This window comes from Dioscorea cayenensis, unplaced genomic scaffold (genome assembly GCF_009730915.1).
Source record: "Dioscorea cayenensis subsp. rotundata cultivar TDr96_F1 unplaced genomic scaffold, TDr96_F1_v2_PseudoChromosome.rev07_lg8_w22 25.fasta BLBR01000998.1, whole genome shotgun sequence".
Taxonomy (NCBI): domain Eukaryota; kingdom Viridiplantae; phylum Streptophyta; class Magnoliopsida; order Dioscoreales; family Dioscoreaceae; genus Dioscorea; species Dioscorea cayenensis.
In genome coordinates, this window is record NW_024087389.1 from 330,104 (window position 1) to 346,999 (window position 16,896).

Here is a 16,896-nt window from a genome sequence, read left to right on the forward strand (position 1 = left end):
TTTTCGGTGATCTTTATTTGATTCTCTGTCCAATTGTTTGATTTGGTGTTGATTCGTGTTCTTTTGGCTTCTTTTTGCAATGATTTGTTTGAAATTTGTGTTTTCTTGCTAATTGTTTCTATATTGGAGAATGAGCGATTTTCTTTGGTTTTGGGCTTCTCTTTTCTTTTTTTTCTTTTTTTTTTCCTCAAAAGTTTGGATTTTGTAGATGTGTTTGGATTGGAGATGAACTCTAAAGTTGGTTTGTTTGTGTTGATTGAAAAGTTCTAAAATTTTTGGGTTTTGATTGTTGCTTCTTTTGAGTTTTAATTTGTTTTTGTTTTTCTTTTTGTTAGTGATTGTTGTGTGGGCTGGAGTGATCCAAGGCTTTGAAGATGATTTTGTAGGAGTTGAAGGACTTGCAAAAGGATCCGCCCACTTGCTGGTATTCATATCATTAAATTAAATTTTTTTTTTTGAGTTAAATGAGGATAAACCACAGATTTATTGAAATAAAACAGAGGTACAAGGATAAAGCAGAAGTACAAGGATAGAGTCATCACTCACCAGAGGTGAGGAGGAACAAAGAAACAAAAGAAAGAAAAAGAGCAAACAGGCAGAAGAAGCTAAGTAGACGGAAGATGCTGTCTGGCATCTCAGGCCTACTTAGACAACGTCAAAAACACCTACTCTTATGCAGCACCGAGGTCATGATCGCCAGCTGAGTTAGATTTTCTAGCGGTAAGGAAGTTGAGTGAGCGCTTAATTTTCTGAGAAGCTTCTGTGAGTGGTTGTTGGTGTCTATCAGCAGCTGTAGAAAACCAAGAAAGAAGCATATTAACAGATTTAAATATAATGTTGTAATGCGGTAAAGCATTCAATTGAAAAATACGAGAATTTCTTTCAATCCAGATATTCCACAGAACAGCTCAGGAAATAAGGTCCCAAAGTATTCTGTGCTGAGTAGTAAGAGATGGTAACCAGGTGGTCCAAAGTGAGGAGATTGATTGTGGGGGAGGGATGTGATCTAATGCTTGGGTGAAGAATGCCCAGATACGTTTGGAGAATTCGCAGTTGAGGAAAAGGTGATTCAAGCTTTCAGTAGCATTGTGACATAGAATACAGGTATCAGAGATGTTATGAGTGATACACCCTTTCTTGAACAGGTTTGCAAGAGTAAGGATTTTGTCCTCTCCAGCGAGCCAGCAGAAAAGGGTAATTTTACTAAGGCAATGGATTTTCCAGAAAGAAGGATGATGCGAACATCGCAATCCACCATCGATAAGAAATTTGTAGAATGATTTGACTGTGAAATTTCTACTTTTTCTGGAGCCCATAAGGTAACGTCATCCTGATTAAGAGAGCAATCAGGAATAATATCCAAAAAAAATTTAAATTTTTAAGTAAAGGTTACTTCTTTTTATTCCTTGAAATTTTTGTATATTATGATGTAGTTTGGTGACTGATGTTTGTGTCTGTACTATATTCCACTGGCAAGCAACTGCTAATAACCCCTTGGCAGGTGGTGTATTTCTTGTTACTGTTCACTTCCCATCTGATTACCCATTCAAACCTTCCAAGGTATAGCCCTTTTTTCATTTTTATAATTTGGTTATTGACTATTTTCTCACTTTGTATAATTCAGGTTCTTATTGCCTAATAGTCATAATCAGATTTATGGTGGTATGTGATGCATGTATCGATAATTGTAGTTAAAAACTTAAGAAGTCACTTTTTACCTTATTTAAGAAAGTACTGCAAGATACTTGCTAAAGACAATGCTGTATATGTCTGCAGACATCTGCTTAATTTGATAATTTAACTTCTAAGATGTTTCACTATTTGAAAAGACCAGACATGATACCCAGTTCCTCATTCGTTTTTGAATAAACAAGATAATCTTGTGGCTGCATTCATTGTGCTGTTTATACCATTTAAGAATCTTAAGTCAAATGGATTTATTATGGTTGTTGGATTATGAGAACAATGTCTAAAGAAGCGGGAGAATTGTTTGGTGTTTTTGAGATTTAGAAGGGAATGCATTTATCATATGAAAGTTACAACAACTTGATAAGTATTGCTTGTCATATAATATAACTTCTGATTCATACTTTGAGGCATTTGAACTCTATCTAATTCATCATACATGTACAAAACCAAGTAGTTAATTGGGCCTGTTGGTTTTTGATAAATTTTGTGGTTTATGATTCACCCTATATTTTTTTGAAAGTCGTGCTAGTTAGCCTTTTGAAGATTAATGCATAGGTTGTCTGGTTGGCAATGGTTGCCCCCCATAGATTGAGTATCCTCACCAAATTCAGGCCAAATATTTATTTGCATATAACTTTGCCTTGATTTAGTTACATAACTCTTTATGTCCGTGTAGTTATCCATAATCTCCTTATTACATGGTACCTGGAGCCATTGCTCTGACAAAGTTCATATTTTTTCTAAGCAAGATTTTCATCCAAAGATCAACAGTAATGGAAGCATCTGCTTGGACATTCTAGAGGAACAACAGACTCCTACCCTGACTCTATTGAAGGTGCTTTTTCTTTCATTGTTTTTACTATATATATTGTTTTGATTTTGATATGCTACAAATGACAACTTGTATTGTTCAATGATGTGACAAGTTTCTTAACTGAATTGACCAAGGCCTCCTTTGCTCTTTTTGTGTTTTTGTGTCAAGTTGTAATGTCTAAAACTGCATTATAGGATCCATGTTTTGAAACTTGGGTTAAAAAAAGTTGCAAGATGCCTGAAACATTTGTAGTAGCTGCTCATCTAATAATGCTATCTATATAACTGATGTTGTTTCTGAATATGCATGCATGAAAAATTTTACAAAGCAGTAAATTGTGGCACATCATTATGACCTTTCAATTTATTCAGAATCATCAAAGCTCTTAATTATTTTTCAAATTTGCAGGTTTTGCTATCAATTTGCTCACTCGTAATGGATATGAAACCAGATGATCCCCTGGTTCCTGGGATCGCTCGTATATATAACACTGACAGAACTGAGTATAGTTAATTATTTTTCAAATTTGCAGGTTCTGCTATCAATTTGCTCACTCGTGATGGATATGAAACCAGATGATCCCCTGGTTCCTTAGATTGCTCGTATATATAACACTGACAGAACTGAGTATAATTAACTGCCCGTTCCTGGCCTCAGGTGTATGTCATAGGTAAAGAAAGGGCCTTCTCAGTCATGACAATAAAGAAACAGAACTGAAAGAATGTTTCTATCTGTTTATGACCGTTAGCATTTATTAATATATATACATATATATGTGTGCGTATATATAATGAGAAATATATAGGTTGTATAATTTTAGAGATGGTCTTTTGCAATGTCAAGTCTATTTTATTCTTTTGTTTTATTTTATTTGTTTGGGAACACAACATGATCATTTTAGTTGTTTCGGGTCAATTAGTATCGGGTCCCTTGCATAGGGCATTCGTTTCGGGGAGGACCCGGGATCGAATCTCATGTCCTACTCAAAGTGAGGGCATGTGGGTCGGCGTTGAGCCTTGCTCCCCACACGTGCACGTCCCTGGATTCTGGTTCTTGTCGCCTTTCTCAAAAACATTGTCACACATATATTGGTATAAAACCACAGTTTAGTGTATCAAACCCAAGTACGTTACAACAATAAAATCACAAATACACACACATATGTTTAGGCATATAACCACAACGTATCAAAGCCATATAACATTACATAAATAAAATCACAGACATCCACACAAACATCAATTGAAGTGGAGTTCATAAGAAACTTCACGCATGCTTCCTTGCTTGCCATGCACTTAATCTGGAGCTCCTTTGAAGTCCAAAAGCACTCCTCAGTCATATTATCCATTGCGCACGGCATATGCTGAAATATATGAAGATGAGAGAGTTAATTCTAATTAAAATGAAATGGAAATGTAATAGCAGAAATCAAAGTTACACAAAATAAGTAAGTAAAGGAACTCACCTAATCATAATATTTAAAGGAGATGTTTGGCACATGTTGTATCTTGTACCAGTCTTCTCCCGTATTCTCCTCAATCCTACTTTTTAATTCTTCTGGCATATTTTTCATTAGCAATAGTTCAAGTGACACATTCTTTAGACCTTCTGGAATCACCTTCAACTTTCGACAAGAAATGAGCTCTAAAGACTTGAGACATAGCATTGCCTTCTTCTCTATCTTCCACTTCTCAAGTTCATCGCAACCTTTGACTTCTAAAAATAATAGTTGAGGGAAACCTGTTGCCGAACATATCATCTGTTTGCCTGTATATGACCCGGCTCCAAGTTTTAGATATTTGAGACATGGCAACTTCTCTAGTGTTGCCATTGGGTCTTGCTCCAATTGAGAAAGACACAAGACTAGTTTCACTAGCTGTTGAGGAAATACGTCGTTGTATGGAAGCTGTTTGCAGTTCAACTTTCCATCGAGATACACTTTCTTGAGGCAATGTTGATTGGAAAAGGCTGTCATGACATTGTCCGAAGGAATTCCATTTCCTTGTATAGTTAAGGAGGCAAGACGACCCAGTTTCTGGAGAGATACATACAGTGCATTAGCATGATCATTATTGACTTCCTTGATATTCAATTTGCGCAGATTTGTGAAATTTTGCAGCATATACCGTATCCATGATCCAGCACGTAGCCCCTTTAATGTCTGCAAATTTTTTAGTACAATATTTGGCATATTTGGTGGATTAACCAATGATATCATAAATAGCTCGACATGCTTGAGACTTTCAATCGTCCATAGTGAATCTGATATATTTACTAATTCTCCACCACCTACTATAAAAGTCTGGAGATTGTGGAGATGACCAATACATGATGGAACTTCCTTCATATTGTCAGCAAGCAACCGAAGATATCTCAAATGAATTAATGATTTGATTTCACTTGGAAATTCCCGCATATAAAGATTCAAATTAAGCACTCTTAATAATTTAAATCCACTAAGCTGTCCATTCAAAGCTTTGAAAGTCAGAGGATTATGCATACCTCCATAGTAAAATAAACCCCGCAATTTTGAGTTAGAATAGGTTAGAGTCTCAAACTCATTAAATATGATCAGTCGTCGGGCTGCATTTGGCACTGCTGCACAATCTACAGTGTCATTCTTGTAGATTTCAAGATATCTGTTCTCTTTGGCTTCTGAAATGCACATATCACGCAAGAGATCATGGATTCGGCAATATTTTGCACTACCATCATATTTTCGGCCAGTAAGTTGGATCAAACATCTTTGTGCCAACTCCTCCAAACAACCCAATCCAATTTCTTCTGTGGTATTACCATTTTTTGTCGGTAAGAAGCCTTCTGCTGACCACCATCTAATTAATGTTTTTATAGGAATAGCCATGTCCTCTCTGAAGCAACCAAAATAAAGAAAGCATGACTTCAGGTAATATGGCAAATCATTATAACTTAAAGCTAGAATTTTTAAACATTTTTCTCCACCTTCCACAAATTGCCATTTCATGCTCTCTACAACTTTTTGCCATGCATCTTGGCTTTTTGGTTTAGTTGACATAAGTCCTCCAAGGACTACTAGTGCCAATGGTAGACCTCTGCACCTCTGAATAAGCTGATGAGCAAAATCAACTAAATATACCGGGCAACATGTTTCAATATCTTGCCTTGGGAAGACCTTGAGAAGAAACAACTCCCAACTCTCCTTTTCATTTAACAAACGCAATTCATGAGGTTGCACAGTAGGATCTGCAATCTTAGCGACATTTAAGAAGCGAGTGGTTATAATAACTCTACTTCCATTATCAACATCTGGAAAAACTTTTTGCAATTGATCCCATACATTTTCCCTCCAAACATCATCAAGAACAATCAAATACTTGCCTTTCTTCAATTTTTCAGAAATAGCATGTGCGAGGTCTATGATTGTATCTCTTGATGAAGTTGTTGAAACTTCTGATGAGATTCTCTTCAAAATCTCAAGGATGGTATATTCTTGAGATATGATTACCCATGCAAATATATCAAAACTTCTCTTGACTCTAGGATCATTATAAACGGATTTAGCAAGTGTGGTCTTTCCCAGACCACCCATACCCACTATAGACATCACTGATCAGTTGTTATTGCTTATGTCAACCAAGTCTCGCACAATAGTTTTTTTCTCATGGTCAAAGCCAACCATATGAATGTCATCATTCAGTTGAGGCAATATAGGGATCACATCTTGCCTTCCAAGTTGACTATTTGCACTACTTGTTTCACCTATGTTAGCAATTCCATATCTTGTTATACTTTCAGATAGCTTTTGGATCTCAACTTCTATTCTTCTAACAGCCACATGAATCTTGTGTCTATGGATCAATTCAACAGGTACGAGCATATACCTGGGAAAAATCATAGTTATTTCTTTTACCAATCAACATTTTTTTTAATGCATCTGTAATTGAATTTCATTTGAACAAATAATTTAGAGAAATTTAACCTTAGACAAAAAGAAAGGCAAATTTGAAGCTTTCATCACAAAAGCAATACATAATAAAGCTTATTAACATGGGGTGTGCGTTCAGTAACTTCAGTTCATAAATCTTTTGGATAACTTTTCAAAAGGCTAGGTTCAATATTTTCAAATAAAGCAATGTCATCTGCTGGGTAACTTTATAAAGCAATAAAACATTTCCATCTCAAATCACTTGAAATGTGATTGAAAAGAGTTAAAAAATTCATGAAAATGTGGGAAAGAAACTGAGAATATTTTTTCATATACCATGTGCAAATCCAGTAGGATATTTTCATCCAAAACTTTATGAAGAGTTTATTCTAAAAAATCTCATCTAAACCATTGGATAGCCTAAAGATATGACACCAAAGCGTAAAAGAAGAGGTCATAGGTTCAAATCTCTCCTCCGGCAGTACTGTTCCTCCGTAGTTTTTTATATTTATAAAAAAAAGAAGTTTATCGCCTATTATTCAAAAAAAAAAAATCTAATCTAATAATATTTGAAAGGAGCAATCGCACTACTTACACATTTTTCCACAAATCAATGTAAATACTAAAAATTAGATATACAATGATAGCACGAATTTAACTTTCCTTCTCTCGAATGTATGTGTTTTACTAAAGAAATAAGAAAACATACACTTATTTATTTATTTATTTATTTTAAATAAATGTTTAATTCAAAAAATAAACAGTTTTTTTTTCTTCGAAGTTCTAGCTTATCATTTTTCATAGAAGTATTTCTGAAAAATATAAGTTAGCTCTTATTTTCCTAGATGAATGTAAACGGATCCATAATAAGTATTTTTATGAATAAAAGAGCATATTTGAATTGTTTTAAAAACTATAAAAGAAAAAAAAAGATTTTTGTACTTATCCGGTGGCATTTTTATAGGTAGAAAATACCTATCCATATATAAAAGATACTTTAGTCACAATATTTTAATCCAAGTAGTTTTTCTTTATACTTAATCAAGTAAGCACCGATATCATAGCTTTTGGGAAAAGCATCAAAATAATCACTTTTCGTTTTAAACTAATCTAAACATGCCCCCTTGCCCTGAAAAACACTTATTTCAACCAAAGTATCAATTTAGCTCACGAATCTTTGCTTTTATCCCTTCAATGTCCACAAGGGCCAGGAAAAAAAAAGAACATACCTAGAAGGGGAAAAACATATTTATTTCTCATACCAATCTACAATTGAATTTCATTTGATTGAGATCTTCATCATCCTGATCATATACTTTTAGTTAATTTTTTTATTAATTTCACCCTAAATAATAAAAAAATATATGCAAATTTAAAGCTTTCATTAAAATAAACCAACAATTAAAGCTTTATTAACATGGTGTGTGTTTATTTCATAAATCTTTTGAACATTCCCAAGCAATTGGATAAGGTTGTAAAAAATTTGGTCCACTATTCTCAAATGAATAAAGAAATGTCACAAACTGGGTAATTTTATAAACAAATAAGAATTTTACATCTCAGATCTCTAGTAATGTTATTGAAAAGAAACAAAGATTCATGAGAATCTGGGAAAGAAATTGAGAATAGTTCATATACATGTGCAAAACTAGTACGTTATTTTTTTTTAAAAAAAAAATTAGATAAACCACATTCATTAAAAATAACCATAAACATACAGAGTACCAACATCGAATGTCAAAAGTTAACATCACCAGGAGTGAGGGAGCGAACACAGAACGTAACGCTTTTTTCATCCAATAAAAATAAACACAACATTCTATTTCAGAACTTTATGGGCAATTTATTCTATAAACAAACATCTAATAACTTTTAGAAGAAGTAATTTTTATAGTTTTCTATAAGTCAATACAAATACGGAATATTAGATATATAAAACTAGTATGAATTTAACTTTTGTTTCACCAGTGTTTGATTAAAAAAACATATGTTTATTTTTGTTTTTATTTGTGTTTAATTTAGGAAATAAGTAGTTTTTTTCAAAGCTATAAACTTTGAATTTTTCATGGATATATTTCTGAAAAATAAATGTTAATTTCTCATTTTCATAAATAAATCTAAACAAACCAATAAATAGAAAAAGTGCTTTACAGATAAAGAGCAAATTTGTATTGGTTTTTTTGGGAAAAGAACAAAATCACACACAAACAAACAAACAAAACGTCCTTTTGCTTTTCCACTTGCACTTTTATAATAGGAAAAAAAGCTTAGCTTAAAATTTTGTGCACTTTGAGTTATAGGTTTTCTCATCATTTATATAGTTAGTGTCTCCCATTTATTTATTTTTCTTCTCCAATTTATTTGGAGGCTGCATCAAGTTTTGCTAACATTGGGTTCCTTGAAGTTTTGGTTGGATAATTATTGCGATTTTTTTACAATAAAACTTATTAATTAAGTTTTGAAGTTCACTATTTTCTTTAATATTATTGAAAAAGTCAAGAGTTTTTTTAGTAAATTAGCTAGTTTGGAAGATGACGAGTTGTTAATTAAGCTTTATTTTTTGCTCCATGTGAGTAGAAATAAAATTTATTTTAAAAAAAAAAATCAAAATCAAAGTAGTATTTATTTTTTATTTTTTCCCTATGTTAAAAATCTCTAAACAAGCTCTTATTCGAGATAAAACAAATACTACTCAAAGTGAAAATGTGTTTCTGTAAGTTGCCTTTGAATACACTTTCATTATTTAATTATTATTTGCATTCTTGACTTTTCAATAAGGTTATGAAAAAAAAAGCTTTTTTTTAATTTTGCAGGACTTTTTTTCAAACAACATTACAGGTAAGTCAAGGTTTTTTTTTTTTTTATTTATTATTAAAAAAGTCAAGGTTTTTGTGGTTGCATACGGTAATTCAAAACTGTTTCCCTAACTTGAAATTTAATTTTGGTTTTCATTCCTAGAAATAATTCTTGAATGAGAAATTTCATAAAAATAATACAAGTAAATCAACAATAGCAACAACTACAATAATTAATTACAATAAATATAATCAGTAAAAAATCTTTAGACACATACAATCTCACTGAAAAATAAAAAAAAATTAATGTTAAGTTTAAGATATATTAATATGGATTTGAAGATGTCAATATTAAGATTAATAAAGGGTAATTTCATTGAAAAAGAAAGTGTTTCTCCCTGAGTCCTCTTAGAATCACTTCCTACTAGTTTCTTTAATTTTGAGCTATTTTAGGAGCTTATTACTTTTGGCCCAAAGTTTTAACTTGTTCCAAAGCATTTTTTTAGTAAAAACTAAGCCAACACCAACGTCTTATATGTTTTAAAATTTTATCTTTTAAATTAGATATTATATGTTTAAATTTCATTTCTTGACTATAATAATAAACTAATAATTTGTTTATATTAAATATTATTACAATTTCATCCTCAACAATCATTTTCAATTACTATCACCCAAATGCAAGGGAAAATTATTTTGAATTGCTTCAATATGACCAGCTTAACTTCAAAAGTACTTTTACCAAAGGACTTCTATTAAATTTAAAAAAAAAAAAAAAAGCAATTTTTTTTTATGTTTATCCCAGTTATATACTTATATGGCAACCTAATTTTAATAGAAGTTCAAGGAGATTGGGACCTCAACACAAATTGGAGAAGAAAGTCACAAGGATATAAACCGGAAAACCTTTTTCTTAAAAGGAAATTTTGGACATAAAAAATTAATCTTAGTGTGACCTAGCACAAATGATGGTAAAAAGAAATGAGTATAAGTATTTATAAATTAATAAAAGAAAAGAAGATTTATGTACAATGATAAATAAATAAATACATGAATAAATAAATTGTATTCCAAGTCTAATGGATTGCTCTCAGTTGTTCTTTTGTTTGAGTCCTTGTTGCTCTCCAAGACTCCAATTGTGTATCTTTTTCTTTTTAATAAACTGGGGTTTATGCAGTTTATAAAAATAAATAAATAAGTAAATTAATTAATTAATTAATTAATTAGTGTTTGGAGACCATACCTCTTGATGAAACCCAAGCCACCAGACTGCTTCTGTTGTAGCTTGTAATACATGAAAGTGTCAATGATGTCCTCAGCTTTAAAAGCCAGATCTCTCATCTCTGTGACCCAGTTCTTGACCCTCTCATCATCTCCATTATTCTTCTTTGCATCTGCATCCTTTAAGAAGCACTGCATTCGCCGCAGTTCTCGTTCCAACCACTCCACTTCCCCTCTCACTCCATGCAAACTGATGGCTTCTTGCAGTATCAGATTACCAAGTTTCTCCACTACAAAACCCACTGCAGCATCAGACATTAATTTGTTTGTCTTTTTTTCCTTTTTTTTAAATCACATATCTAAAGAAACCAAACAATAGCATCAAACGAACAACAGACTACATGAATGATGAAGTGCTCATCTTATCTTCAGATCTGGAATTTGAGTGTCAACCGACAATTTTGAGTGGAAATCGTCAAGATATTTTTCTCTCTCATAATTAATGGAGAAAACTTTGTGCGGCTATAGTTTGTGGCCGCCCAAAAGACGATATTTTTCTCTCTCATAATTAATGGAGAAGACTTTGTGCGGCTATAGTTTGTGGCCGCCCAAAAGACCGGTTCAAAAGTGAGGGTTAGCCCCACCTTTATATGTACCGGGATCAGAAGGAGCCAGCTGACTGCCCCCTTCAACCTGACTTTTATTTGTTGATCGAACAAGGTCTTGGAATCGAAGGTATGCATGGGCATTCTTGCAGGTCAGAAGAAGCCGCTTTTAGAAAGTTTGGACCATTTGGGGATCATGTAAATATCAGTAAATCACTCTTTAATATGTGCTAATTTATTTTAACTAATTATATTGCAACAAACCAAATAATTAAATTTATGCAAAACTTTAAATATTATTAGAAATTCTCTTGGATGCAAACAATATTTCAAATGTTTCTCTAGTATTATTTTCTTTATGTTCGTTCACATGATGGAGGTTGATATTTTTAAAATGCAAAATATTTATTGGGGGTTGTTAGTTGTTGATCTAACGGATCTTGGAAGACGTCCATAGATTTTCATTCCCAAAAAACTGGGTCTCATATAAAAGAATTTTTTACCCCCTTAGAAAATAGCTTACGAATACCATTCATACACATTTTATTCTCCAAAAAAAAATAAAAAATTACAAAATACTTTATTCAAACACAACCTAAATTAATCGATGGTGCCTAATCAAGCAACATTAAATTCCTGGTTCTAAAATGAATGAAAAACCAACCACCACAGATTGACTTGCTTGAAACGTTTAATTTAATCTAATTCATATAACAATAACTTCCATTATTCCATTACAACAAACAAAAAGCCATTTAATGAAAACTCACAAACATTGTACAAATTCATGCTACATAGTCTAATAATATACAAACCACAAAAAAGTCTAGCATAATACTACATGCATAACCCCTATTGTCTCTTTTATGGAAAGGAGAAAAGTCACTTTGAGTTACAAGACCCTTCTGGAAGTCACCCCGTCCTTCGAGTCTCAAAAAATCTCTTTGAAGAGCAGGGCACAAGGGGCACTTTGGAGCCTCACCAATCGACTGTTGATAAAGTTTCTTCGGTCCTTCAGACCTCCTCCCACTCTGCAATCGACTCTGACTAGAATATGAGTGATTCAGATGATGATCTTGAGGAGTCTTCAGAGGGAGGAGATCTCATGGAGACGGAAGACTCGATGACGTTGGTACAATATCAAAACAGTCATCGGAAGGAGACGCTGGCGCGTAAAAGCATTCAAATACAGATGAACTCCCACAAGAAGGAGAGGGTGGTAACTGGAGGAGAAGAACATTGAGTTCTTGTTCTTCTTTTTGGTTTCCTATTTCTTTTCGGTTCAGTCATGTTCTTAGTTGTTTATTTAGTTGCTCTGTTCATAATTTTTTGGCATAAAAGCAATATTATCATGTTTAAGGACCTAACTAAAATAGTATGTTGGAATTGCAGGGTAGTATCAAGTCTTGATACCACCTCTAGAATCTCATACCTTATGAAGAAGCTCAAACCGGTCCTGATCTGTTTAGTTGAAACCAGAGCGAATGATGATTGGCTTTAAAGATTTTGTGCTATACTTAAAGATCAATGGAAGTGGGTAGCAATCTTAGCAGAGGGATATTTTGGAGGCATCATCACAATTTGGAATAAAAACATTGGGTTGGTTACCCCTCTGGTAAGATCCTGGTATGCTTTGCACTTGGTCGTTACGTCAATTAGGTCCCAAATTTGGGTTTTCTCGACAATATACAACTCCAATGCCATTCATAATCAACGTCTTCTTTGGAACGAGCTTTCTGGTATGAATTCCTTAAACTTACCCTGGATTATCATGGGTGACTTTAACGCGGTTGTTTTCCTGGATGAACATCGTGGTGGTTCTCACTACTATTATAGTAGAAAGGCCTCGGTTTTTGCTGAGTTTATTGCTACTAATAACTTGCTAGATGTCAATTATGTAAGTTCTCCTTACACTTGGTGCAATAATCAGCAGGGATTAGCTAGACGGTGGGCTCATTTGGACCGCTGCCTGGTAAATCCGCTGTAGTCTAATAGCTTTGATGCTTGCATTATTCAACATCTTCCTAGGTTTCTTTCTGATCACTCGCCCCTTCTTCTGATTATTATTCCTTGTGATGTTAGTAAAAATAAAATATTTCGCTTTGAGAATTTTTGGATGGAACATTTGGGCTGTCATAAAGCGGTTAGAAAGGCTTGGAATTTTTCTCCACATTCTAACCCCAGAAGATGAGAAACTGTCTGCCAATATTTAAAATAAAATATTGGCAGACAGTTTCTCATCTTCTTTCTTGAACCAGATACATGCTGTCAGATTGGAAAAATAAAGGTATTCATCCAATCGAAGAAGGTATTGAGAAACTGGAGAAATCCATTGTTGAAGCAGAAGGTCTTTGGAATGATCTAGACAACAGGCAGGTTTAAGAGATTCTTTCTGTTCTTCCGGATGAGCTACTGAAAATATTAATCAGCGAGGGTGAGGATCTTATCAGGGAAGTGACAAAGAAGGAAGTGTTCGATGCGCTCTACTAGCTACCCACTGGGAAAAGCCCAGGTCCTGATGGATTCAATGTTGAATTCTATCGCTTCAACTGGTCTGAGATAGGAGATTCCCTCTTCTCAGCCATCAGGTATTTTTTCAATCACTCGATTATGCCAAATAATTGGGATAAGACATTTATAGCTTTGATTCCAAAAAAACCCAACCCTAAAATTGCTGCTGACTATCGTCCTATTTCCCTGTATAATGTCTGTTACAAGATTACTTCCAAAATCCTTGCTTATCGTTTGAAAGGGATCCTCCCTAACTTGATTGGGAAAGAACAATGTAGCTTTGTCAATGGTAGAACTCCGTTTGATAATATCATCATTCTCCAAGAAGTGGCTCACTCAATTGACAATGATGTTTACCCCCCTAGGATGTTGATTAAGCTACATATTGCTAAGGCTTATGACACGATGAGTTGGTCTGCAATTCTTGCTACACTTACCAAAATGGGGTTCCCTGGTAGATGGATTAGTTGGATTAAAATGTGTATTTGTAATGTCTCTTATGCTCTCTTGATTAATAAAACTAATACTTCTTGGTTCTCTGCTAATAGGGGTATTAGGCAGGGAGATCCTCTCTCTCCTTATCTCTTTATCTTTGTTGCTCAAAATCTTACTACTATGCTCAATTATGCCCTAAGGATTAACGCTATTCCTGGCTTCAATTCCAATCTCAACAGCAATTTTAACCATTTGATGTACGCGGATGATATCATCCTTGTCTCGGAAGCTTCTAGAAAATATGCTAAAAATATTAAGAGATGCCTTTCCTTTTATGGTGATTTGACTGGTCAGAGAGTCAACAATTTGAAATCAGAAGTCTTTTTCTGTAGTCGTTTTAATAAACACCTCTCCCACAGAATCTCCAAAATTCTTAACTATAAGATTGGTTCTTTCTCTTTACATACTTGGGTATTTTAATCTCCCCTAAGAGATTGGCACTCTCTTGTTTTTCCTCTATGGTTGACAAGATTGAGAAGTCAGTCGCTTTTTGGCGGAAATCTAAAATTTCTCCTACAGGGAAAACCATTCTCATAAACTCTTCCATTATGATTGCCCCATTGTATTACCTGTCGGTCTATCCTGTCCCTAAATCTATTCTTGATCGGATCAACAAGGCTGCCAGGGTCCTCTTTTGGTCTAATGATAGCAATAGAAAGGGCATCAACTCAGTCGGTTGGAATGAAATTATGCTTGATCAATCTGAGGGGGGTTTGTCAATTCGGAATCTTGGTCTCTCTAAAATTGCTCTTATGGAAACGAATGTTTTGAGCTCGGCTTAATAAAAATAAAGTCTGGTGGGTAGCTATTATGGAGCAAAAATATGGCAAATTTGATATCTGGAGAAGAAATATCCCAATGAAATGCTCTTGGGTCTACAGAGGTATGTATAGCACTGCTTTAATTATCAGACCTTTTCTCTGGATGAATTCTTTCAATCCGGGTATGACTTCTTCCTTAATGATCCTTGGTATTTTGAGATATCTTTAGCCCTAAACCTTAAATATGAATATTGATCATGATAACGTTCAAATCTTTGAATTACTTTGTTGATATTCACTGGAACATATCTTGTATGCATCTTATGTTTGGCTTGTTTCTTAATGACATTGTCCTTAGCCAAAGTAAAATTGGGCCCGATTAGGGTAATAATTGGGTTTGGTTACCTATATCTAAAGGTTTTAAATTGTCATCAATGGTTTACTCGTATTTGAATCATGAAAAGGGTAATGACAATTTTTGGGATGGCTGGAAGAATTTATGGCAGCTCAACGTTGCTCCTAAGGTAAAGCACTTCATATGGTTATTGTTTCATGATGCTGTTAAAACCAATGATTATCTCTATCGCCTGAATTTAGGCCCTCAAACACTTTGTACATTTTGCAACTTGAATACTGAAACTGTGGAGCACTTGTTTCTTAACTGCTATAAAACCCAAGAGATTTGGAACATTACTTGCTCTACGGTTAGTAAGCCAATCAATCTCTCTGATGGGATTTCTTCAAAGCTGTGGTTGAAACAAGAGTTGACTGGTAATGGTCGTTTTATCCAGTCGATTATAGCTTCAACTGTGTGGTTTATTTGGAAAGCTCGATGCAACAAAATCTTTAATAATGTTCAGCTGGACAGTTATAAGGTTTCTTGTTGGGCCACTGGGCATGTCAGGGAGTTTTCTTATGCCCCTTCTCCACATTCGGGGAGGAACTTTATCTTGAACAATTATACATTTGCTGATAGTCCAATATTGCTAACTGCTACTGCATTCAATGCAAATAATTCCATGGATGGGCTAGGGTTTATAGCCTCTGATTACAATGCTAACATGTTAAGATCTGGCTGTTGTTGGTGCCCTGCGAACTCTTATTTGGAGGCAGCAACCAAGGCCATATGTTTTTCTCTTCAGGATGTGATCATCATGGGACTGCACATCAAGTCTATTCTTTCTCCTTGTGCTGATCTAGTCAACGCTGTGAAGACGGATTGCTGCTTGGACATATGGAGACTTCATCCGCAGATCATAATCATAAAGGACTGTTTACTGAGGCGGCTAATCCTAAACTGGATGTCAATCCGATGAACTGGAACAGGGCCACTCTTTCTTTAGCTACTCATGGCCTTAACCATCATGAAATTTCCCTGTTCCACTTTGGTAGGGAGTTTCTCAAATGGTTGATGAAGACCTTTAGAGTTAGTGGTTTTGTTTGTTAATTTATTTTGTTGCCTTTTTATTTATTATGTTGCTCTGGTTTTTTGTTAGTTGTTTGTTTTGTTTGCTCTGTTGTACTCTAAACTCTATTGTAACTTGTTTTTTATTTTAATAAAATAGCTCTCTGAGCTCTTTCCCTCAAAAAAAAAAATACTACATGCATAATAACTAGACTCTCAGAAGTTCAATCACTTACATAATTGTATATTGTCGTGGCTTCCTGCAGCAACGTATGTAGCAAACCGATTAACATGCAGCAAACAATTCCTTTATCTATTTACTCAAACCTCATTAGATATATAGGATGACAATTCTCTATAGATAGCTAAAGAATAAGACTTTCAGATTCAGATGTATATAACTTGTTCGCAATTACTTTATTTATTTACCTACTTATTTGATTGTGCCTTTACTAGCTCAAGAAACAATTTTCCTAATTTAAATTGACATATTAAATGAAAATTTTATAATCTCTTGTTTTGAAACCTTTACATATTTTTGTCTTCCAAGCATGTAATCATTTTAAGCTTAGCATTTCCAAATCTTTTAAATTTCTGACCCCAGTCTTAATCACAGAATTCCTCACATACTTAATGTAGGGTTAATGTATTGTTACGAAACTCCTTGCCCGGTGGTGGCGGTGTTGTTGTTGTTGT

At 34.0% G+C, this 16,896-nt stretch overlaps 3 protein-coding genes across 6 annotated transcripts; 2 read left to right on the forward strand and 1 right to left on the reverse strand.

The window, feature by feature from the left end:
* Positions 1-225: 225 nt before the first annotated feature.
* LOC120255435 (ubiquitin-conjugating enzyme E2 D3-like) lies at positions 226-3,082 on the forward strand. Its single transcript, XM_039263257.1, has 8 exons — positions 226-241; positions 336-424; positions 1,146-1,208; positions 1,312-1,319; positions 1,434-1,560; positions 2,366-2,524; positions 2,912-2,981; positions 3,036-3,082. Exons 1-8 carry the CDS (start codon positions 226-228, stop codon positions 3,080-3,082), a joined length of 579 nt encoding a protein of 192 aa, XP_039119191.1.
* Positions 3,083-3,591: 509 nt separating this feature from the next.
* Positions 3,592-10,579, reverse strand: LOC120255436 (probable disease resistance RPP8-like protein 2). The gene is made up of 3 exons (XM_039263258.1): positions 10,446-10,579; positions 3,969-6,363; positions 3,592-3,866 (listed from the first exon to the last, which is right to left on the reverse strand). Exon 2 carries the CDS (start codon positions 6,084-6,086, stop codon positions 3,969-3,971), a length of 2,118 nt encoding a protein of 705 aa, XP_039119192.1. The 5' UTR covers positions 6,087-6,363; positions 10,446-10,579; the 3' UTR covers positions 3,592-3,866.
* A 1,307-nt stretch (positions 10,580-11,886) lies between these two features.
* On the forward strand, positions 11,887-16,372 carry LOC120255437. 4 transcript variants are annotated; one of them, XM_039263259.1, is made up of 2 exons: positions 11,887-12,308; positions 12,421-16,372. In XM_039263259.1, exon 2 carries the CDS (start codon positions 15,230-15,232, stop codon positions 16,109-16,111), a length of 882 nt encoding a protein of 293 aa, XP_039119193.1. In that variant the 5' UTR covers positions 11,887-12,308; positions 12,421-15,229; the 3' UTR covers positions 16,112-16,372. The 4 variants fall into 4 exon arrangements, with proteins under 4 accessions (XP_039119193.1, XP_039119194.1, XP_039119196.1 ...); XM_039263260.1 differs by having other exon boundaries at positions 11,887-12,271; XM_039263262.1 differs by having other exon boundaries at positions 11,887-12,247.
* The last annotated feature ends 524 nt before the right edge of the window (positions 16,373-16,896 follow it).

Excerpts from the sequence above, each read along its gene's own strand:
- LOC120255435 (XM_039263257.1), top strand. Across the intron at positions 425-1,145 it reads AAGGATCCGCCCACTTGCTG|GTTTGCAAGAGTAAGGATTT; the intron begins GTATTCATATCA and ends TTTCTTGAACAG. Across the intron at positions 2,982-3,035 it reads CCTGGTTCCTGGGATCGCTC|GTTCTGCTATCAATTTGCTC; the intron begins GTATATATAACA and ends TCAAATTTGCAG.
- LOC120255436 (XM_039263258.1), bottom strand. The coding sequence starts at position 6,086 with ATGTCTATAGTGGGTATGGGTGGTCTGGGAAAGACCACACTTGCTAAA.
- LOC120255437 (XM_039263259.1), top strand. The coding sequence starts at position 15,230 with ATGGTTTACTCGTATTTGAATCATGAAAAGGGTAATGACAATTTTTGG.